The 25113-nt window shown below is 40.5% G+C and overlaps 1 protein-coding gene across 2 annotated transcripts; it reads right to left on the minus strand.

Annotated features, from left to right (window-relative positions):
• Nucleotides 1-1748: 1748 nt before the first annotated feature.
• rassf8b (Ras association domain family member 8b) lies at nt 1749-21666 on the minus strand. 2 transcript variants are annotated; one of them, XM_080050725.1, is made up of 9 exons: nt 21504-21666; nt 12310-12484; nt 9174-9524; nt 8614-8810; nt 7961-8164; nt 7611-7682; nt 7083-7205; nt 6154-6277; nt 1749-5403 (listed from the first exon to the last, which is right to left on the minus strand). In XM_080050725.1, the coding sequence occupies exons 2-9, from the start codon at nt 12419-12421 to the stop codon at nt 5288-5290; spliced, it is 1299 nt and encodes a 432-aa protein (XP_079906851.1). In that variant the 5' UTR covers nt 12422-12484; nt 21504-21666; the 3' UTR covers nt 1749-5287. The 2 variants fall into 2 exon arrangements, with proteins under 2 accessions (XP_079906851.1, XP_079906850.1); XM_080050724.1 differs by having other exon boundaries at nt 6154-6280.
• Between the last annotated feature and the right edge of the window lie 3447 nt (nt 21667-25113).

Here is a 25113-nt window from a genome sequence, read left to right on the forward strand (position 1 = left end):
GGTAACAACAACAAAAAAGAAGAAAAAAAGGTCTAATTGTGATACAAATGACTTGCATTAAAAATGTGTGAGAAAGACCCCTTCTTTACCGACTACAGTGTTGTTTACAGGTCCAAAAATATCGACTCTGAAATGTGCAGGCTTTGATATAAAACATTCCTCCATGATCTCTTCAAGCTATTATTTGAAATCCTGCACCGATTTGGAAAGAAATAATATTTTTAAACTGAATGTGGTTTAATGAATGGAGGCTTGCCTATTGCCTGCACGCTGTGAGCTGCTGTCACTTACTTTGGAGTTTTAGTCACTAATGAGATAAGCTGTATAATACGTTACCAATACGTTGTGACGCCTGCTAAAAAGAAGGAAAAAAATCTAATTATAGTTAAAAGCACCATCTTAACAACAGGAGACATCTGAGGCTGTGAGGTTGAAGTATTTAAGGCTACAAATCCTCCAGTATCTTGTGGTGTGAGAGGGTCACAGAGGTAATAGGAGCCCCCTTCTGACCCAGCCGTTGAGCTCCATTTAAAGATATTAAAGCAGCAATACACTGGGGAGAGAGACTGAGGGACAAATGACTTTTACCACAATGACAACCAAAGTTCTCTAACTCTGGAAAGTATCAAAAGTTTTTCCACAAAACTTCAAAAAAACGAATCTGAAATTGGGTTTTATTTTGGAGAAAAACTTTTACCTTCCAGTTGAAACTTTGCAACACTCTCTCTCTCTCTCTCTCTCTCTGTATGTCTCTCTCTGTCTCTCTCTCTCTCTCTCTCTCTCTCTCTCTCTCTCTCTCTCTCTCTCTCTCTCTCTCTCTCTCTCTCTCTCTCTCTCTCTCTCTCTCTGTATGTCTCTCTCTGTCTTCAAACATAAAGCCTGCTGCTGACCAGAGAGCCGGGAGTGATTCTGACAGCTACTTGACTTCTGAAGTGCAGGTAAAGAAGCATGCTGTTGCTGCGACTTCGGCTTCCTGCTATCCAGAAAAACCTATTAAAAATTAAGTTGTTATAATCCTTCATAGATTCGGAGAAGGTCACCCGTCCCTTTTATCTCATCTCGTTTAGACAACTTGCAAAAAGCCACTCTAGTGAAAAGCATCTCAGCATCAGGTTAAGGGCTCAGTGAGTAGTAGCACCTTGAAATATAAATCTACTTTCTGTTGAAGGATATATCATGATATTGCCAAGGCTTGAAATGTTGAAAAGTACTGTGATGTGTGGGGTATAGTACTGGAAACACTGTGAGCTCACAAACATCTTGTCTCTTCCAATTCTTCTGTTTGGTTGAGGCTGGATTACCACCTAGACACAGTGTAGTGGGCAACTGCCCTGAGGCCCCAAAAGGTTTACTGCATGTCAATTGGTTTTTGGTAAGTGACCGTTTGCTAAGCCCGTTCCCCAGGAGCAGCTATTGTCCAAATTTGTAAAGGGGTTTGTAGAAAGAGTGATACTTCACAAATAGTTTGGTTGGTTTTACCACCTACAAAACCATAATACTAAAGCAAATTTATTTATATTTTAAGATTTTATTTATTACTTTATATTTCATTTAGAATTTTTAAACATAATTTATTTTAGCTTGACAAGTTTGGGGTTTGCAGTAGTAGGGGGCCCAACTTCACTTTTTTTTGCACCGGTTGACGTTCATCAAGCTACTGTATATTCGCCTAGTATAAGCTAGTCCTCAATCTCGTATGCAAATCACAAATGCCACACAAAAACGCAGAATTTAGCATTGTATAGCAGTTTATTCATTTCTGGTATATGTTTTTTTTAAATATATTGTATTCATTTATTTTCACTTATTTATATATTTTACATTGTTTATCAGTTTGATTTTCACTTCTTTCATACATAGTGGCTGAATGACAACTCAACAAAGAAAATGTGTTAAATTATGAAAGCTAAAAAAAAATAAAAAATTAATGTGTAAGTCAATACAAACTCATAACAACATTTTAAATAAACAAATTGTCTTGTCTGATTGTTAATGTTAATGCAAGTCAGTGATGTTAGCCAAGCGGAGTTAATCTAACCAGCAGGATGTAAACTCTTTAAGGGAGGCTTCAGTTTAACAGGATTACACTGCAAACCCATGAATCATCAGCCAACTTTTACATTTTCAAATCATACATCACTTTCAGAACAGAATCATTACTTCAGTTACATTTGTTCTCCTGTTGTGTCTAGGGGCTACATGTCAAACCTTTCAAGCAGCTGCTCAAGTCCCCAACGGGAACAAATATATGATTCAACTTGTCAAATGGCTTGAGACATCATGAAAAGCATTTATCCGTAATCACTTTGTGCCCATTCTTGTCTGGGTAATTCTGTGTCTTGAAATATCCCTGAGCCGCAGCATTTCTAAAATAGCTTCCAACACCACTTGATGGCTGTTTCCATAATGGCTCCATCATCTCACTTGTACATATGCACTTTTATTTGAAAGCACCATTGATGGCACAACATAAATACCAGTTATTGGCAATGTCTCAAAGCATGAAGCAGGGAAAAAGTTTCATTTCAACCTGGGTCTCTTTTACATCCATAAAAGTTTTCTATGCCAGAGTTAAATGAAAAAAAAAATGCAAGCAAATAATGTGCAAGTTTTGCTATTTTTCTGGTAAAATACACTGGAACTGTATGTCTGCTTTACATCAGAGCACAAATCCCCATCTGTGTAATTGTCAGCACGGCAAAAAAAGGGACACAACAAACCAAAAATAAATTGAATCATAGATGAATTGTTGCATCCTCGGTAGCCACTAATTAGCAGTCCAAATAAACCAGTCACACATTAGTGCATGCACACAGAGCTGCCTATTGAGCGGCAGCATTACAATCTAACCTTTCAAGCGCTCCGTAAAGCAGATTGAAGTTGGAAATATGCAAATAGTCCATAGACTGATGTGATATGTAGACATTACTCACTTGTTTCCCCCTTCAATAAGGCATGCCAATAATCAAAACTTTCACTCAAATAGAGCTGTTATTTCTTTTATTCACCGATTAATAGTCACAGCTTTAGTTGTTGCCATGACGATAACACTGCATACTGGGGTAAATTTATGTCACAGAACAGTTGCTAAGAATAGTTTGCCAAGTTATGCTCTGAATTCCTCCACTCAGCAAACAGTTGAATTGAGGGAAGAATTCACTTTGTATTTGTTATGTTCACTGAACAAACACAAGCTTCTTCCTGTGGGCTCAAATGAGGGTCAATAAGATATCAAGAACAATTCAGAAAGAGCTGAGGTTGCATATCAAGCTTTGTATATCTGTGGATAAAAAAAAAACGTGCTTTAAATAGTCAAGTTTGTGAATGGGTAGAAAAGATTTGTAAATGCAGAAAAAGATTACTAAATTTTTTCGATGATGGAGGAAAAGTAGCAATACCTGAGAGCTTAAACACAAAGTAAAGCCATGCCTTCAAATGTTGACTTGAGCCAATACAAAAATACAAATATGCTTAAAGTTTTCGTAATATAAGTAGTGTACTGATGCAATTAATGTATATGCGTCACTTAAATTTTGCAACTGGTAAAAATGCGGCTAATTGTAAAATCCTAATATAGCACTAGGACGTTTGATGTATAACACAAAATAATCATTTAGTGGATTGAAATGTACTATATCTACCTCAAAATGTCTTCAAAGTATGGAATTCCTCAGGTAGAGTCCCTTGTATTTGTACAGAATACTCAGTCTGGCTTTGATATACAGCCAAACTTTTAAATTATTTGAAGTTCTCAACTTTATCGACCCTTATTTGAGCCCATATATTTGCCTGCAGTTCTAGAAATGGTTGAATATGAGTAACAACAACCAAGCTTTTTTCTTTTTAGAGTTTCAGATGTTTTTGAATGTTTTAGCCTGTAGAGAAAGGAAGGTGTCTGAGATTCCCTGTCAACTTGTTGTGTCAAACCATGAGGAAAAAATGTGCGACTACTGTCTGACACAAGTCACGAGCTCAAGTTGCATACGTACAATAAAGGTACATTCATCTAACTATCAATGTTTTTCACACATAGCTTTGGTTCATATGAGACATCTTTAGTTCAGGAAAAAGGTTAGAAATCAGATGGAAGTTAGACAAAAGAACATAGTATGTGGGTGTTATACTTTTTACATAAATGTGTGTGTGTGTATGTGTGTGTGTGTCCCTGCTTAATCAACACAGTGAAACATGTCATATTCTTGGCCCCTCAGATTTTACACAGAAAGCTGAGGTTGAGGTTATATTTGACCCATAAAGACAGATAATGTCAGGCCTCGGGAGTAACTTTCACACAGTTAACTTTCACCCTGTCTGAATAATATATGTTTTGTTGCCACCTGGTGGTCAGAAAGAGTATCATTATCATTGTTGGCAATTACATTTTTAAGGCTGGATCTACACAGCCTTCCGCAAACAATAAAACTGAACAGAGAGACAAAATATTTCACCAAATAATATGTTTTCGCCTGTACTTGTAAGATCCTTTAAGATTTAACATTTTCGTCAAACACAGAAAATATAAAGAAACATGTCATTCTGGTTTAAAAATCAACACGGAGAATTCAAGCTCATGTGAAACACAAGGACTGAGCCGATGTTGAGTGAAACTGACATCAGTTAACACGACTAGGTATCGTATATATAATGGCGCATAGTTCAGTTGCTACCTTGACTTCTGTTTTACATCAGACTTTTATCGACCCCTGGTTTTACAACACCAGGGTAAGGCAATCAGATATGGCTACGGTTACAGCACAGGTGTGGAGTCGGTGCTTGTGCATGCTCGTGCAAACGGTAACGGATGATGCTGATGTGTGTCCAAGCTTTGCATCCTGACGTGATGATTCACAACACAAATATAAAGTTTTGTTTTCAGCACTGTTTTGCTGAAGCTTTCTCAGTCAACACAACTGCTGGCTGGTACTTTTTTTTTTCTTTTCTTTTTTTCAATTCTGAGAAAACAAAAGCTCTTGTAGACGGAGTGGTTTAAGAGAGGGACTCACCCATCGGAGAACGCATAAGATTGAAATGTTGGCTTGCAAAATGCATGTTGACATCAGTTTGAATCTAGAAAGATGGTAGAGGAGGCGATGCACGAAAGATGCAAAGCAGATGAGTGTTTTTTTGTTGTTGTGATAGCCCACTAGTCTTTTTAGCTGACACCTTCCACACTTGGGTTGTTCCTTTGAGCTGATTTAGTTTTCAGTGCCTTTCTTCAAGAGCATTTCAACACGTCCTGGTAATATTCAAGCCACTTTGCCGCCCAATACAATGCCTCATCCTGGGGTCAAACGTAGACACCTTCGTGGTTAAGACTGGATGATCCGCTGCTTTGAAGAGCGCGCAGGTCACTGGGTAACAGACGAGAAGAGCCCAGTCGTTTCAGAGAGCCAGAGTCCACTTCTGTAGCAAGCAACCAAACACAATCAAAAGGAAAGCAAGCAGTCAGACATCAAGGACAAAGCACTCAGCTCGATTCAACAGTCTGACATGACACTCTAGGATCTACCGTCTACTGAACTTGACGTAAATAATTTTTGTAACTTTGTGAAAATGTTTGCTATTAAATATTTATTTCACAAAATTAAAATGTGCGACTGTAGTGAATGCAGATATATAAACTTTATAAACTAGAAGAGAGCTGAGAAAGAGAAGTATGTGACCAAAGCCTTTACAGGGAGTCTCCATTTTTTGTTTTTCTCTTAATTTAAAACGGTGATTTTCCTTTTGAGTTACTGACAAAGTCTTGCAGTGTTGCAGGACAATTAATGATTTGGTCCATGTAACAGCTTTACAGACTTAAGCTGTGGTTATACAATAGTCCAGCCTCAGCAGCTCAAGTCTAATCTCTCATTCTCAGGATGACCACAAGGTGGCAACGTGTGCACACACATGTGAATACAACGCTGAATGTGGATCATCTCAGTCAAAATGTGATTATCTTTAGCTATGAAATTGAACTTTTTTAACAATGTGATGCAAAGTCACCTAGTCTTTGTTGGTTGTGTCTATTATGGATGTCTATGTGCATTTGTGCATGAGTGTGTGTGTGTGTGTGTGTGTGTGTGTGTGTGTGTGTGTGTGTGTGTGTGTGTGTGCGCGCTTGTTCGTGTGTGTTTGTGCGTGTGCGTGTGTGTGTGTGTGTCAACGTGCCATTGTGGTTCTCTGCTGCAGCTTGAGCAGGCAGCACGGTGACCTTGGTGCCGGTCTGCTGAATGAACTGCTGCAGGTTGACCTGTCGTAGCTCTTTAGTCAGCTGCTCCAGCTCCTTCTCCTTCTCCTTGTGATGGGGAATAACAAAACAAAACTAGGTCTACGCCCTGGCTGATGCAAGAAGAGGAAACAATACGCTCAATTTGCATTATGTAAAAAAAAATAAGAAATTACACCAGGAATCGGCCACTCACACACTGATATGGGAACATACTGATAACGCACAAGCATTAATTCAGCTGCTTTATACAAGACAGGTGGATTTATTACGTCAAAAACAATCACACTTGGCTATGGGTCTCTGCAGAAGTTATAACCCAGATGAGGCAGCAACAAAGAAGATAACTCCCAGATGGTTGCGCAACTGCAGGCGAGGGATTGCGCACTTATTCAGGCCCCCTCTCTAATCACGCGAAGAATGCTGTAACACCCCACACCCGCCCTTCTCATTACCTCATGCTTCCCAAACCCAACTGGACCTCGCTGTTACATAGAGCAATAGAGTTTTTTTGCTTCATATGAGGATGCACGCAGCCAAGGATCTGCTGCTATACGCGTCCCACTGCAAGCCAGAGATTAAAAACATCGCTTCACTGACCACAACTTAATGAGCTTAGGCTTCTACGGTTCCCACTACCTGTGTGCGGTGGACTGGATTTATCCCAATGCACCGCAGCATCAAAGTTATCCAAGTGAATTTTAAAAAAAATATTTCCTAAAATAAAACCCCCTTCAGCATCCACCACACATATTGGGAACACTGCATTTAAAAAAGAAAAATAATCTTTAAATCATGACAGCTTTAAGGCTATGGTGTAAAAAAGGGGAAAAAAGAGGAAAAATACTCAAGCAGTAGGATCTGAGCCGACCTGTAATCTCTTATTGGACTGGCCAAGTGAGCGTTCCAATGCCCTGCAGCTGCTCTCCAGCCGCGCTGTGTGTTGGCTCTGCATTTCCACCTCTGCCCTCACTTTCTCCAGCTGCGCCTTCACCTGAAATCCAAGAGTACAAGGTGTTGATAGGAAAAGCCAATGCTCGTCACAACTTTTTGGGAGTGAACGGGCACACGAAACTAATCGTTGTAGGAGGACGTTTTTCGTGCTGGTTAATGTGTTCGAGACTTGGACAGAGTCGGATCTCCTTTGGTGTGAAAAACAATGCAGTCTTATGAGTGACACTACGATGTATTTTGGACAGTACTTGTATAGTATTAGTATGAAGTAAAATGTGCTCTTAAGAAATGTCACTCCAATTCTGTGAAAAAAACTAAATATTCAATTGTCTATGACAGACACTGAGAGCTGTCCTCAGCTTTAAAGACACAACGGATATCTCGGCATTTCAACAAACTGTGCTGCTCTCTGTTAAGACTACATGCTGTTGAGACTGGATTGTACCTCATCCTCGTTGTTCTGGTTGAGCTCGGCCTCCTGCTGCAGCCGCTCCTGCTCCAGGCCCGCCTCCATGCCCTAACGTGACACCACACATAATAAATAATACTGAAAAAAACTGGCATGATGAATAATCCTCACAGAATTCTATTTTTTTTCATACAGCAGGGAATCCTTGTTTAGTTTCACAATATCCCATTCAAGGTACCACAGCTTTGTTTTTTGTTTTGTTTCAGTTGTATTTGTGGGTTTTGATGAGACTGTACACGAAAGAATACCTGTTTTCCACTGGGTATCAGGCTTATAAAACAGTATGAAAAAACTTTTTAGAGGCTTTTTTATGGCGTTAAGCTGACCTGTATACGTGCCAAGTACTCCGAGAGCTTGGCCTCGCAGTCGCGCACACCGCCCTGCAGCTCGGCGAGTTGTTGTCGTAGTTGCCGCTCACTCTCCTGTTCGATCTGAAACTCGTTCTGCCAGAATTCCTCCTCCTCCATCTCTGCATTGTTCCGCCTCACCTGCTGCTCTAAAAGCAGCAGCTCCTCCTCCAGGTTCGCTCCCTAGTAAGTGAAGAAAATGACTCACATTGAAAGTTTTCTTGCCACAGAGGAGAATAAAAACAATGTTTATTACCCATAAACATGAAAAGTGCATTTTGCATAATAGGTTGCCTTTAAAGGAAAACATGGTCCATAAATACAAGATGTTTCAGGGGATGTAACTGGTTGTTCAGCAGTCATTTTCTCCTCCTTTAAAAAGGTGATAAGAGGAACTTTTTCTTATATTTCTGAAACAGTCCTCTGTCCTTCCTCTGATGATCTGAAGTGTCAATAATGCTTTTTTAACATAGTTTTTCTTAATGCCTTTTTCATGGGTATGCTCACCCAGGAACAACAGCCGGCTTAGTAAAAAAACACTTTTGTCCAAAGGGGGTGCAAGAACGCAAACTGAAAAGTTTTCCTCGGAGCACCTTTAAGTAACAGCGCTGACGGCTGTGGCTTTTACTCACGTCGTTGGCATCGCAGGCGGCCTCCTCCCAGTCTTGCAGCTCGGCCTCACAGCCCAGCAGGCGGCTCTCCAGGGCCTGCAGTTTGTCTCTCTGCAGCTGCACAAGCCGGCTCAGCTCTCTGGCCGGACTGCCAGGCACAACACCTCCACCAACCCTGCTCAGGTTCAGGCTAACACCACGCTGCTGCTGCTGTTTGGCTGCAAGCACGGATGAATGGATGGATGGTGATTTGATTGTTGACAAGTCATAGCACAAAGGGACAGCATGGACATAACAGTATCTGACAACATACTGAAAAACATTACTTTCAGCATATTTTTCTAATAGAGACAGGAGACACACTTATGACATACTGTACACCCTTTGATGACAAGACTTAAACAACAACAATAACAACAACATGCAAAGTAAAATAAGAATACATACAAAAACATAAATTAGAGTAATAGAAGAAAAATGTAGTTGATTGGATCACTTGAGCAATTAAAAGGAAAAATTGTAATAACATTTTTATGGACAAATCATATGCTTATGACAAGTCTTCCATTTGAGTCCCTTACCTTCAGCATCTTTGCTTCTGCCAAATATGTCGCGCAGACCCTTGGCCCCTCCGGTGAAGGTGAGGGACTTGCGTTTGGGCTCCCTCCGTTTGAGCGAGCGGTCTGTCCCCGACGGGCGGAGCTTGGCCAGAGGGGGCAGGCTCTGGCGGTAGAAGCCGCGCTCTGGGACTCGAGTCTGGCCGTCAGAGGTGGGCCGCTCGCTAACCGACGGCCCGGTCCTCTGGAGGATGAGCTGCACGTCGCTGGCATACTGACCCCACTTGTTGAGCGACACCACGGGGTTCTCGTGCGGAGACAGGTGACGCTCTGTCTCGCGCCATTTCTCGATCAAAGTGTACCTGCCGGTGCGTCCTGGGATTAAATATAGAGAACATACTAGTACAGGTGGTACTTATTTATTTATAGACATTTCTTAACAACTTAAGAGACACATTTGATCATTTGGCTTGTTGTTGTGAGTGGTGGGGTCCTACTTAACCCTTTCATGCATGAATTATGATATCCTTAGTCTGGATTTTTTTCTCAAGTGATTTTATACTTCTTTAGGCATGAAAAGAAAAAATATAATTTCATTTTTTTTAAACACACATTTTTCAGAGAGTTTTACACATGTCCACTCGGGTGGACTCCATGCGTTTTGACTTCTCAATTTTGACCTTATTTATTTAACAAAACAGTGAAAAAAATGATATATTATCTGAAAACTATAAAATAATATATATTTTCAATGCCTGTTCACATATATTAACATATTCCAATACTTCAATCTAATGAAAAAGCGTGGAATAATTTTTTCAATCAAAAATTTCTATAAAAATAACAGATAACTTTTTCCTTGGTTTTCCAATTTCTCTTTTTCAGATGTCATTTAGCAGTATAGCCTACTGACTTGTACATCACATCATCAAAGCTATTTTAATATGAAAATTGGCATCATAGTGACACCAACTGTTTTACACATAATGGAATGGTCTGGAATTTTTTTTTTCTTTTTACACAAATACTTCAAGTTGCATTCTAATAACATAAATCAATTGATTTAAAACCAAAAAGTTACAGCAAAATAAGCTTTTTTAAGCACAACACATCTGCAGTCATAGTATTTATTGAAGTCCGTGATGCATGATGTCCAATTTAGTGGACAGGTGATTAAACATAATTTCCTCCCAATGTAAAATCAATAATTGGAAATTTGAACAACTATATGACTCCTAAGATGTTACTTGATGTTGCCATATTTTTTTTACCTGCCAGAGTCTGCTATTCTTGAAGTATTTACAGGATATTCCTGAGCTACACAACTTTTCTACTCCCTGTCGGCCATCTTGGTTTTGACTAATTGTGGCTGCTCTTACAATGGTTGGCCACTGGTTGGCAGTGCATTGGATGACACATAAGAGTCCACTGTAGTGGCTGATATGCAATTAGGCGATCTACACCCATGCATATTCAAGAAAACAGCATTTGAATAGCTGTCCACTGTAGTGACCTCTATGCGTGAAAGGGTTAAACACATCATTTCACAGGTTTATCATTTCACATCAGAGATTATTTGTACTTCCTCTTTTTTCCCCTCTGTGTGTTCTCAATGTTTTGAAGTGGACAAGGCTCCGTAAACAAGAGATGTCATAAACTTCTATGCACAAATCATGACTTGGCACTGGCCACTCATAAATCTGATTAAGCCCAACCCACATGATGCATCTCTTCATTACTCAAACTACCCCTAACACTGTTCCATTTTAAATATGATTTTAGTTTCAATTAATTGCTTTGAAACATGGGTTTCAACATGGATGATGTCTAAGACTAGTCCAGAAAAAGTTTCTCTGTTGCAGTTGGTATTGCTCTCTCCTGACCTGTGGTGTTCCCCAAGGATCAATTCTTGGCCCCCTTGAAACACATGACAACCCAGTAAACTGTCATTGTTATGCTGAAGACACCCTGCTTTATTGCCAGTAAAGTGACTTTTGTGCATGTTGTTGTGGGGTAGCCTCCAAGTGTTAAGACGCTACTGTGAGAACTTCTTTTTCTAGTTCAAAGCTTGTGGCAACTAAGAGATGATGGACAGAACAGATTCATTGAATTTGTTCACAGCTCTCCCACGTTAGTGCAGAATCTGCAGTTTCAAAGGACTTAGCCAGAATGTTAAGTGAAAGTACTTCACAGTGGGAAAATACAACTCAACAAACAGTGATTGTGTTGGGAAAAGGGCTACCCTCAATGGTTCATGGCTCTGTGTGTGAGTACGCCTGCATTCTTGTCTGTACACATATAGATAAGAGTAAAACACTGACCATCCAACCCCCACGCTACACAGTAAGAGTCCTTGTAAAAAGGCACATTCATCACTAGAGCCATTCACATCAAAGTGTCCTGCCTCAGACAAAAGGCACAGAGAACACAAAGGACAGTGGACGCCATAACTCCTGCTAAACTGTCACTGTGAAAGACACACGTGTTATCTAAGAAAAATCTATCTATGGGGTTTACTGAGAAATCCCAGTATAAATCTGTCCATTTTGAAAGCGGCTCACATCTCTCAGTTTGAAGAAATCATATATGGTGTTGGACGTACTAAGCTGTATGTGCAATCCAACCCATACCAGAGGCAGATTGTCAACTAATTTCTGTGCAGTTTTGCAGCACGTCAATAAACCCAAAGTCTGCAGCATGACTCATCTTGGTTTTTTTTTGCAGACCATTTATGGTGAAAATCTTTCTGTGCCCTCTGGTCACTTTTCATTTTACTGCAATTTTTCATCTCCAGTATGTCTGACAACCTGCTCGGACAATATTGGACCCAACTCACGTCACAGAAAAATCCCTCTGTGTATTTGTCTTGGGGAAAATATCAGTTATGCTGCTTAAGTTCAGATGGAGAGGATATTGCTTCTCAATGTTAAATCAACTTTTCTTGGTGGTGGTCTTTGCCATGATTTTGGTTGGTCAAGATTTTTTTTCTTGTAAATATTGGGCTGTAAATACCTCATCATATAAGCAACAATAATTCACATTTACTGCTTTTATTTTTCTGATATCAGATCTTTTTTTTAAGCATCTACAGTACCACCTGTGAACACAAAGAGATGAGAACATGTTTTTATCATATTGTGGAAAGTTGTTTGGTGCTTACCAATGGCTTGTGCCAAAGCAATGACCACTTCCTGGCATGTGGTGAACTCTGTGACCCCGCACACAATGCGCTGCACTCCATCCACCCACACTTTCAGCTCCATGGCCTTCATCCAGAGGCCCTCATGCCTCCACACCACAGAAGGGTGCTGCTAATAACGTTTTACTGTCCATCCCTAAAAGGAAAGAAGAAAGCAATGTTTAGTGAAATGCACTGTGTTACATTTAGGCTTTAGGCTCATAGTGTTGGTTTAATGGACAATGAATTTACTGTTAGGGTTCACTTTCACTGCATCCAGCCTCCACTGTACCTGACTAGTTCCAAACAACAGACAAAGTAAGTGACTACTGTAGCTTGTGAACACAATGGTGCATCAACAGCATGCCAGAAAGTGATTCCATTAAAACTCCATATTCCCATTCATTTCCTTAACCTCAAATTTCATTTATTTCCTACGCTTCCCAGAATGACAACCACTAGACAACACACTTGTAAACCATGCTTGCGCAAAGTGACACCATGTTTCTGCAAATGGACCACTCGCAGCAACTCGCACAGCACTTGTTCTTTTCGAGTAGTTTCCTGTAATGCTGCTGATAAATTGCTGTAAGAACACACTTGCGGTGCGGTGATTGTGACCGTCTAACGGGCCATAATCCAATATATTTTTTTCATTTGCTGGTGTGTGTCAATGCAGCGAAGCTTACAGCCGGTCGCAAGCACGCAGAACGAAAGCCATTTCAAAGTGCTGACACAAGCACCTCAGCAAGCGAGGCACGTCATTAGGAACCTGGCAAGGCCACGACAGCGGACCCAGAGCAACAGAGCAGTGAAGGAGCTGGCGCCTAATGCTCAAGACTTTTGCAACCCTACTGGGCAGCAGCCATCCTTTTACTGGGCCATCGACTCAGCTCTGATCCTTGACTTCCTTATCGCTTCAGGGCCCCAGTCTAACTACTTAGGCGCCTTCCATCTTCATCACAGCTGGAATGGGACTCGCAATCCTCCTTCAATTTAACTACCGGTCCCCTTCAGGGCCTTTTTACCTACTGAGGCTGCATTACACTTACACTGCACACTTCTCTGCACCAGAGGCATCTGGTTGAGGGCAGAGGCCTGTCTTTGGTGGGAGTGGGAAGCGGGATGATTTGTAACTGTAGACAGATACTGCAGCAGGATTACAGCCCGGTAAATGAGGCTACGTCCATGAATACAGCTCAATGATACGGAAAAGGAAAGGGAAAACGGCAACACAGTAGGAGCAGATGGATCAACAGAGCAAAATGGTGAATGAAAAGAAGATTAAGAGTTTGGGCTTGCCACAAGAAATTCTGAGAGGAAAAGGAGGTGCAACACAGCACCTAACTACGGCAGAATTTAACCCAAATCAGCACAAAATTGACCTCAAAATGGTAAATAAGAGCATTAAATGTATTGCTAAAGGTAAAACCTTTAGTAAATTGTGGTTTCAGACCAAACTGCAAGTTACATTTATGCCTCAAATTGAAACAGCAAAGATTTGCTGTCAGCCGAACAAATGGTCTGTCTGTGGCACAGTTTCATAACAAACAGTATCTCAACAGAGGTGCTGACGCCTTTCACTTTTCACAGCTACGGTCCAAATGTTGTAATACAATGTTTATTCGGGGAATGATACTGAAATCACACTGTGGTTTCATCCGGGAGCCGAGGAAGAGCCAGTTGACACAAGCTTGTAAAATCTGATCACACACACACACACACACACACACACACACACACACACACACACTGTATGTGAGAAGTGGTACTGAAGTCATTCACTCCTCTGCGATAACAATTATCATAGACCCACCATCAGAACAATTCATAATATAAGGATTCTCATAGAGTTAGGCATTAAGCTATGAGAGGCTGTACCTCCGTGACTAGAACTGAAGCATTTTGTAAAATCTTTATAAAAATAGTAAAGATGTTTTCTTTTACACAAAACAGGAGTCTGTCAGGGCCGGGTGCCACATATTGACTGCATAGAGACCTTTCAGGACAACAAGACACCTTTACCACAAAGCTACAACAATGATTTAGGCTATAATAGATGATTGAAATGATTTGTGGCTCACATTGCGGACAGACTTAGGCTCTCTGAAATATCAAACATGATAGGCATCATCATATATAGAAAACATGGAGGTCAAAACTGATCTCACCAACATATGTCTAGTGTGGTTATTTTGCTGAACGTTCTTTTCATTTCACTCCTCGACTCACATGCTCGCACTGGCGCTCCGACACAAACCACAAAACATATGCTAGAGTAGGTGTAGGCACTCACCAGCAGGATAGGAGCAGGCAGCTGTGCAGAAGCAGATGCTCAGGTGTTCTTTGGTCAAACTGAGCGGTGGTGGGTATAGGTAGATTTGATACTTTTGATCCTTGATGATGATGACTATACAGCGTTTTAATAACTGCTTAGTAAAATCTTGTACCTTACGAACTGAAGCGCACAGGATATAAAAGCTGTGACCCAGGACGGTAACGGCACACTGGCTCCAGTCTCATCAATGTCCCGACTAATGGAATTCTTTGCACACACATAGCTCTAACAACATTTCCTCTTGGAAAACGAGCTTCGATTTTCTTCACCCTGCTAATAACTTCCAACACAAGAATCACCACCAGGCTCGCTTCGCCGGACCATTTCCCACTTTCTCTTTGGTTTTTGTCTTTGATCTAAATTACAGCTACTTTGAAGCCCCCCCCCCCCCCCCCACTGCCAGAGCGCGAATAAATAAATCATGCCAAGCTACATGGCGGCCGGGTGTACACAAATTAGTGTTTCTATTTTGGTTAAAGCTTCATTTCAGATGTACATTTTCCACATTTAGTGGGTCACCTCAGAAAACTGTGGGAAAGGTGCTGCTGTTGGAATTTGACTTTTCATTAGTCACAGTCTCCCAAACACAGACCCTTGAATGCTCCACATTCCAGATGCTAAATCCTTCACATAGTGAGCCATTCATAGAGAATCCAAGGACAGGATAGTTCAACTTTGATTGCGCCTCCTACAGCACCATCTAACAGACTAAGTCACTACAGGTGGATTCAGGTGGAATAACATATAGCGTCTGTTTGGCCTTCAAAAGGGGATTCTAGTTTTGAGTGAAATGAGAGGATTTACTGGCCTTTCTGTATGAAAAAACTTAAATTAATATGAGCGAACTGTTGACTGAAGGTCCATTTCAGAGAATGTGATCTTACACCACCACGCTATAATCAGCAAACTACATTGCTTTGCATTGTACATGTTTTATTTATTTATTTATTTATTTATTATTATTCTTTCGGACAATTCCACACAATACACAATTATCTCTTTCACATCATACATCTTAATTTGTGTTGTCCGAAGGGTGACGGAAGAAGCCTAAGGCTTATCGAGTCCCGCCCCCAATTTCATCAGATTCAGAATCAGATACACATTTACTGATCACAGAAAAAATTAAAAATTAAAAAATGTTTTAAAGAAATAGAAAAATAAAAAAATAAAAAATGAAAATAAAAAATTAAAAATGAAAATGAAAATGAAAAGGAAGAAAACAAAAAGGAAGAAAACACAATTTTGCATATTTTTTTTTTTTTTTTTTTTGTCTGTTAAGCTGCAGTCCAATACACAGTCAACTTTTCATTCTCCATATCCATTGACCTTGCACAACTGACATGCTTTCCATTTTCCCGATGAATTTAATTACTCATCGATATCCTCTCCATCCACTGGAGCCATTTTTTGGATGTTTCCTTTGATATCTGCGATGTCTCCTTTCATGCCATCGATTCCAGCGACTTTTCCTTTGATAACTGTGATGTCTCCTTTGATAGATGCAATACTGGATGCAAGGTTTGCTATCCCCTCCCGAACAGCTGCTCCATCCATATCTTTCAGCGCTGTAAATCTTCCGTCCCTCCCATCCGCTTGTGCAACAATCAGTTTCTTCAGTTTGCGATACTGGACATACAGAGCAGTTCCCAAAGCAATTCCCAAAGCAAACATCCCCACCGTCATGCCAGCGAAGATGTATACATCTTCAACATCCTCAATGTCCAATGCAGCCAGGCAAACCACTTTCCATTCTTTCCAGCTATCCAGTGCGTAACCGGACATGAAGGTGCCATCAGGACACGGTATCTCTCCAGCTCCCGCTTTTCTGGTTGAAAACACGCGGTCAATGGCATTCAGCGACCAAGATAGTAGTTCCATGATTAATCCACTTGCTTCAGCTTTTAAGATCAGTTCTGCTCCGTTCTGATTATTCTGTACAATGCAGAGTTAGTTTTGCCCTTTTATTCAGGCCTTTTCAAAGTCAGTTATCTGGTAGTCTAAACACAACTGCCAAAGTATTCAAACCCAAACAAGTCATTCTCCTGACCTCTCCTTTACAATAATGTTATGATAGTGCCATTCACCTTTACTCTGCTTAGTAGTGCTCGGCTTTCAGTGTATATTTTTCCATAGTTTTAGAGACATACATTTTTTTGAAATTTTGCAAACTGCAACTCCCTGTGATATCATCATCAAGTTCATTCCATAATTTAATACCCTTTACAGAAATCGAAAATGATTTAAGTGTGGTCCGTATATTTTTCTCTGTGAATCTTCTTTTTCTTCTTAAATCATGCGAAACTCCTCTGTCTTCAAACATTGCTTGTAAACTGACAGGAAGGCTTTTTTTTGAAGCCTTGTACATCATTTGTACGGTGTGGTAACTTACTACGTCCCGTAATTTGAGAATTCTACCTTCAATAAAGAAGTTATTGGTGTGTGCCCTGTAAGTTGCTTGATATATTATTCTTATTGCCCTTTTTTGAAGGATCTCCAGGGGGTGTAATTTACCTTTGTAAGTGTTTCCCCACACCTCAGCACAATAATGCAGATGTGGGGAAACTAAACTCCAGTATAAAACAAGTAAGGCCTTTTGATTGAAAAAATATTGTGATTTCCAAAGTATAGAAATACTCCTGGCTATTTTGCCCCTAAGATGGGTGTGTGTGTGTGTGTGTGTGTGTGGTCACATTACAATGGCAACATTAGCACATTAGAATTTTACTTTTACCAAAGCTTCCACAATTTGTTACCCCTGCAGGGAGTTGAAGCAGAATGAGCAAAAATAGCTGAAAAAACCTACAATAATTAAAACAAGAAGAGATAATGCAGAGACACAGGAAGAGTGTTTCCCCCCAAGGCTTTAAGAGTCAGTATTAATCATGTTTGTTTTAATTATGAGGAAATAGTTGGAGAGTGACTCTGCTGAAGATTGCTTCCCAGCCGTTTGGCTCCAGACATGGAGAATACCGTGCCGTCTGGGGCTATGAACCGTTGAACTAAACTTAGTAGTGACTTCAGTCTGCCACCCCTGAAGTCTCATTCTCAGGATGCCAGAGGAAGGCAGATTTAGGGAGTGGTCACATAGAGTGTTACTTATATCTGTTGCCTTCATAAGACGGATCAGTGCAAGAAAAACACTGAACGCCCCTTTTAATATTAGGAAAAAGATACACAGATATTAAGATTGCAACATGTAAATGAAAAAAGCTTTTGATGTCACATTAACTACAGGTCTGGGATTATATGCAGAATACCCACCAAGGAGTTCATTTCCTGTTTTTCTTAAGTGCCAGGGTCAGGGGTTCAAACCTAATCAATGAGTTTGTTAAAGTTTAATTAAGCGATGGACTGAGAGAGCACAGGGCTTGTTTTTCAAGCAGCCTGCCAACAACAGTCAGAGCAGAACAATGTTCTCATTAATCTCACTAATGGCACTGTAAAAATACTAAATTGTGTTTCAATTACACTGCGTAAACTTGCTCATGAGCTTATTTTCAATGTACTTGAAGTATGCTTATCCTGACATACTAACAATGGATATATTGAAGCATAGTGATATATATATTTGAAATAAACTGAAATACAGTGATATTTCAGCTATTTTGAGACACAATTAACTTGCAATGAGGTGTGCTTATGTGCATTGTTTGGTACTAAGGCTGCTTTACAAGTACTTTGTATTTGCATGATCATTTTCTCTACTTTTAGGATTACTACGAAAACACATCTCATACAAGGAAATATGTTATATTAAAATTAAGTAAAAAAAAATAAAGGGAATTAAAAGAAAATCTCATCTGAGTAACTGTTAAGTAAGATGTCATTAAGAACCAAAGTGTATTTAAATAAAGAGTATTCTACAACCTCAAAATGTGATCGAGGATATGTGTCGGTATAAAGTAGCTCAAAAACAGGTGGTGATGCAATCAGAGGCCAATTTTAAAAGCAACAAGGAGGTGGAGGCAGCAGCAGGGGGGTCCACCTAAACAAGTGGTGCACAGACAAAAGAGCATGCTGCAGAGTGTGTGTGTGTGTGTGTGTGTGTGTGTGTGTGTGTGTGTGTGTGTGTGTGTGTGTGTGTGTGTGTGTGTGTGTGTGTGTGTGTGTGTGTGTGTGTGGAACCCCGCATGGCTAGCGAGCGGCATGACTGGATGCTAACAATCCCTCACCATGGCGACACAGCTCTGGCTTTGTCCGAGCTTTGCACAGATGACTGAATTGATTGGAGGGCAGTGGGCACGGTCTGGGAAAGTAGACCGAACAATCAGTAACAATTAAGAAGCAGCCCGTGTTTTCCTGTCACCTCCTCTTTGTTTTTCCTCATGATCTGTGGGCTGCGGGGAAACATGAAGGTTTGTAGGCCTATACAGTAGCTTCTCAAACTCAGGATTTAAAGAAAGGGGAGCATGTTGCTGAGTTGGTCAGTTCAAAACTCATCTTTTTAACTGGATTCATCATGTTGTTTAGGAGAAATGTATCTCTGATTCAGGCAAACTACACACACTTGATATTAAAACACAACCACATCAAAGTTCCTTGCCAATCCATCCAAGCAGTTTGTGTTGCAAGAAATGCTAACGTCAGCAGGTATTACACATAAGAAACTTAAATTGATTAGGATTTGACCCTTGTTCCCAGATTAAGTCATTTCTCCTGATAGAGTATATTGAGGGCTCAGCAGGCCTTCACCGTAACATGCTCAGGACTGTGATTTGGAGTTGGCACACAGCCTCCCTTTACACAGCAGCAGTATCATTTTTTCTTCGCCGTTTCTTTTCACTGCTATCAATTTTGTAAGCTATACAAGAACCTGAGACAGTGTCACTTAAAAAAAAGTCTGAGTCTGTCACAATTTGCACAACCATATGTGGAAATTAGTTCTTTAAAAACTGCTATTTTTTTGCACTTTACAAGGACTGCACTTAATTTCGTTGTACCTGTGACAATGACAATAAAGATATATTCTATTCTATTCTATATTCTAAAGACGTATAAAAAGAAAGTTCTAAACACAATATCATCTTTATACATGTTTTGTATTTCCACACACCGGCCGGGAACAATTACCACATTGAAGCTGGGTGATCAAACTGCCACCTTGCAGTCTCAAAAGTTAGGACTAATCATCTTGGTGGAGACATTAAGCCTTTAACCCTGTAAGATTCGGAGCTTAGCAGACCGTGAAGTAGGCGTGTGTGTGTGTGTGTGTGTGTGTGTGTGTGTGTGTGTGTGTGTATGTGTGTGTGTAGGTGAGGGGGGGGGGGGTTATAATGTAATTATAATGTAAGCGTTCTGCTTCAGGGAGCACAGCGTTGATGTGAAGGCAAATATTGACTACATGGAATGACATGACACCGGCGAGGGGTTGAGTAAATAGATCCTCAGGGACCCAAACGCACAGGATGTTGAGTCACCGCACGGAAGTTTATATTTAGATGCAAACACAGCATCATTTATAACTGTTTTCTTTTTTTTACAGCCATCCTATTAAATCTGAAACAATTTATCAACAAAAAAATGAGTCAATTACTTTTTGGATGATCGGTTCACCATTAGACATTCCCTCCTGCTACTACAGTAAGTTGTGAGGATTTGCTGCTTTTCTTTGTCTTCTGGGATACTGAACTGACTGTATCTTTGGCTTTAGACATGGTTAGTAAGACAACACATGCTATTTAAATACGGGACCTTAGGCTTGTGACGTTTCTTTTTTCTGTAGGCTATTATTTTTTAAACATTTTATTGACAAAGTAAAATATAGCAGAGAAAATAAGAGGCAGAATCTTCGGAATTTTAAAAATAGTAGTTAAATTGTGGTAATTATCAGCCCTAATAGACATTGTCAAAGAGATAAAGGAGGTAAGAAGGCCTATTAGGCATGGTCAGCAACAAATCTCATTAATTAATATAAACAATAAAATACCTTTTAAGGCACAAGTGAAGCATGTGATTTGAGTATTACTACAAACACAGTGTCCTTCTAAATGAGCCTTGCCCTTTGCTTCCATCGCACGTGGGCTCCAAGGACCTTTCTACTCTCCACTGTTGCCGTATTGCCTCAGTTAAAGGAACTCTGATTATACTGCTGACTGAGCACTTATAGCCCAACTCTATTAAGAGATCCATCAATGCAAGGCTCAGCAGATCCACACACACACACACACACACACACACACACACACACACACACACACACACACACACACACACACACACACACACACACACACACACACACACACACACACACACACACACACACACACACACACACACACACACACACACACACACACACACACACACACACACACACACACACACACACACACACACACACACACACACACACACACACACACACACACACACACAACTGACCAGTCACTCATAGGCTACTCACTTCCTGCTGGCTCATGGATCAGGTATGTCAACATAACACCAGTAACACCAGTATCACTCCATTTAAGGGTATGTGTAACCTATTTGTGTGAAATATTAAAAAAAATAAAAGTCTGTTATAAAATTGTCAGCCACATTATTTATTTTAAAGGTGGAGAAAAGTGAATATGATATATAAAGTTACGCAACTGGAGCAGACCAGTGTACTTTATCTCTTCAGTGTTGTTTTTCTGCCTCAAAAATATGAACTGATACAAACGAGACATTTTTAAAGAGATTGCAACCTTGTCTTAGCCTACTGCCTATAGGCAGCAGCTTTCGAAAATGTTGCCTTCATCACTGACGCATTCACGCTACAGTAAAGAGTCATCATGCCATATGACTGCAGGAAACCCCAACATCTACAGGGTACATATGGCTACACACATACCTGTTCCCAGTAGCAGATCACCGTGTGTCAGAGCATTTGTAACTCTCCCGTTTTGCTGAAGCGTCAGTATTTCCCTCCGCAATCAAATCAAGCACTTTCCGCTGCATGTGATGAGGGGTTCCTGTGTATTCCGTGCTGCTCCGCGCCCACAACAGTTCTTAACGGTGCGAGCGCGTCCCTCCGCCTCTGCGTGTGTGCCCCGTGTGGATGTAAACACGCGTCCTCTCAGGTTATTGGACATCCGACATGGTTGGGGGGGGCTGGCTTTTCAACATCTGCCGCACTGCCCTGCTCTGCTCTCCGCCTGCTCCAGTGAGAGAGAGGGGGGGTGGGGGGGGGGGGGGCGAGACCACGGGGCTTGTTGTCAATTACATCGCCAACTAAACTGGGACACCGCAAGGCATGACGGACCGGTTAAAGCTGCACTGCATTGCACTGGCGACGCAAGTGGATGGTATGGACCCCGCCGCTCCGCACGGCTCTGACGTCACATTGGACTCGGGGAGATGGAAGCATTTGGATCCAAAGGGACAAAAAAACAGATACATAAATAAATAAAAATGCACTGATCTGAGGGTTACACGTGTGTTCAGGGTCACACTGTGTTCATTCATAAACACAGAGCGCATTCCCCTACAAGTGTTTCAGTGACAGGTTATATTATAAAGGCCTACAGCCCAATCTAGAAGGCGTATGACACAATACCAATATGAATGTTTTGAGGCAATTTCTACTTCTACTTTTTTTTCCCACTCCACTTCATTTATTTGATAACTTTGGTTCCTTATACGCCAACTTTGCAGATTCAGATTGATACAAAATATAAGATATGCCGATTATAGATGTAATATTCAATGTCTAGATAGCCTTAATCTATGGACAAAATTAATATATAAAAATAATAGTATACAAATTAGACTAGCTTATTAATATGAGCTCAACCGTCACCAGCTGCAACAGATATAGGAGGCTACACATTAATGAAACAACAATTATGATCCCAAAGTATAGGCCTACATTATTTTGACATGGGCCAGTCAGCTTAATGCCTTTTGCTTTTGGTACTTCAAGTATATTTTGATGCCAATACTGCCATATTTTTTTTCAATACTGGTCCACCACTTGTGCTAGGTTACATTTACTGTATCATAAACAATTGCTTTCGCTCAAAGCTTTTCTTATGCTAATGTCTCTTTGGGTTATCTTTATGAGTTTGACAAGTTTAAAGAGGAAACACATTCCAAATGTTTTGGTGTAGGCTACTGAAGGCTCTTAGTTTCAAAGTTAGACTCTTACATTTTCAAGATTCAAGATAATTTTTCCTCCTTCAGCAGATTAGTGGGAAAACAGCATGTTCAACTGTGCACGTACATCCATTAAAGTATGAGGGTCCCCTCCTGAATAGAAATTGTGATGCAGTGCCATAGTGCTGGGCAATTTATTTTAATTTTTTTCATCTTGATTTCCTCCTTAGTTTTAAATGGTACACAACGGTGTAACATATAGCACATTGGCACTTCTTTAACATTTTTAAGGCAGTGAAACATTCAATCTTACATTTTTTATGACTGCACCATTTCATCAGATGGTGTTGTTCTGAATATCTTGTGTATCATTTCGCACACATGTCCCCTAAAATATAGCCGGACATAATTGGCATCTTCAGAAAATCCACTAGAATTTAAATATACTTCTGTGGGTTTGAGCAATGCTTAGCTGCACAACATGTGTTAAGATGGACGCACGAAAGGTTTGAACTCATTACACCGTTTGAATAGTTACTGTATTTATGCATTTCCTTAAGAGGAACTTCTAAATATTTGTGGAACAGTCTAATGTTTCCTCTGATGATCATAAATGACATGTAACAGCAAACGAGACCATCAGTGCAAAGAATGCTATATAGTATTTTTCAATGCCTTTGTCATTGTTATGCTCACCCAGGAACTACAGGTGTAGTAGAAACACTACCGCTTTTGTCCAAAGGGGGTGTAGGAATGAACAAAAACTGAAAGTTCCTCGGAGCACCTTTAAGGAAATGTGTAATTCAAGAAAAAAATGATTTATTCCACATTCCTGCTTATATTTCATGTCCTGTTGCTTTTTAGGGGCTCTATAGCAACAGCCAATGAGCTTCACTTCTCATTGCTCATTAAACAGCCAGGGCCTCATATCATGCAGCAGCAATATGCTTCAAATCCACTTTGCCTTATCAGAGCAGCGGCATGCTTCATTTGACAGATCTGTGTGTGAGTGTATGTGTTTGTTCTCATTTAAATTCTGGTCATCACGTCTTCATGTCTCACAGCATTAATCATGACAGCTTCATGTGCTGACATGGCAGAATCAGAGGCAACCTTCAGCGTTGCAGTATACTGTAATTTTCAGTGGTACCACAAGAAGTGTTGAAAGTGAGAAAGTAAGGGGCGCCCTTAGCTCAGTTGGTAGGGCGTCCCCCTCCCCCCCCGGACGGGGCCCAGCGGCAGACCCGGGTTCGATTCCCACCCGTGGTCGTTCTCTGCATGTCACTCCCCTCTCTGCCCCATTTCACCTCTGTCTCTCTGCACTATCAATAAAGCATAAAAATGCCCAAAAATATCTTAAAAAAAAATAAAGTGAGAAAGTATAGCATTTTTGTTAACGTGCATATTTGACAGTTTTTGCATAAAGTAGTTGCATCTAGTATTCAATCTGTTCCTTAGCTCAATGAAGCCGCCTCTCACAAACCCATTTGGTAAGCAAATGTCTTCGCACGAGTCATAAATTTGGTAAAACCCATGACTGACAACTTTAATTGGAGTCGCACTCATTTGCAGTGTTGGTCGATCTCTCAGTTTAGAGCTAAACTCCTGCAATTAATCCTCAACATATGTTGTGACTATCAAGCGACATGTGATTGATTTTTACTTGCAGGCACTGGTGATGAGGTTTAAAAGCTGCTTTCAGGATTTAGAAATGCCCATCTCCAAACTTGATGCATGTTAGCCTATAAACAGGCTTCTGCTCATAGTGTCGAGGCAAAGCAACTGCCCCAACATTAACATGGATTTAGACTGTTGCTATCTAGAAACAACATTTGAGTTAGAAATTTGGCTTGAGAGCATTGAAGGCAAATCCTCTGCGACAAGGACTGAGCCTTTGCGGTACGCGCTCTACCCACTACACCCAACCCCAGTTCCTCGTTAGTTTTGTTGCAATTTTTCTTTTACAATGAGTCATTTTAAAGTCTAGGGTTGCGTTCCGAATCGCATACTTTCTACTATATAGTATGTAGAAAAAAGATTTAGGATGTCCCGATTCTTGTGGCCAGATTTAGGATGGTTAGAAGTACCAGGATGTCCTACTTCATCCAGCCAAGATTGTTAGTGTTGAAAACTGCTTCCTATTTAGGCGATTCTGACCCACAATCCAGTGCGCACGTGAAGTGACGTCACATCGACGAAGTCTCCATATGAAAACAAACAGGGATGCGACGGATATAAAAGCAAGAGGCAAGATCAAGGCGCAATGTTATGATGAAATAAGAGAGTAAAAGTATGTCCCAATAGTACGCGTACTGCATGCTAACTAGATTCTTTTTATCGTCGGATGTAGTATGTAGAATAGAAAA

The sequence above is a fragment of the Ammodytes marinus genome (assembly GCF_949987685.1).
Source record: "Ammodytes marinus genome assembly, chromosome: 22".
Taxonomy (NCBI): Eukaryota; Metazoa; Chordata; class Actinopteri; order Uranoscopiformes; family Ammodytidae; genus Ammodytes; species Ammodytes marinus.

What these genes read in the sequence shown, in the direction of transcription:
- rassf8b (XM_080050724.1), bottom strand. Translation starts at nt 12,421, where the DNA reads ATGAAGGCCATGGAGCTGAAAGTGTGGGTGGATGGAGTGCAGCGCATT. An exon ending in CAGAAGCAAAGATGCTGAAG is followed by an intron (nt 8,811 to 9,173) that starts GTAAGGGACTCA and finishes CCGTGCTTGCAG; the next exon opens with CCAAACAGCAGCAGCAGCGT. An exon ending in ACCAGAACAACGAGGATGAG is followed by an intron (nt 7,206 to 7,610) that starts GTACAATCCAGT and finishes CTTGGATTTCAG; the next exon opens with GTGAAGGCGCAGCTGGAGAA.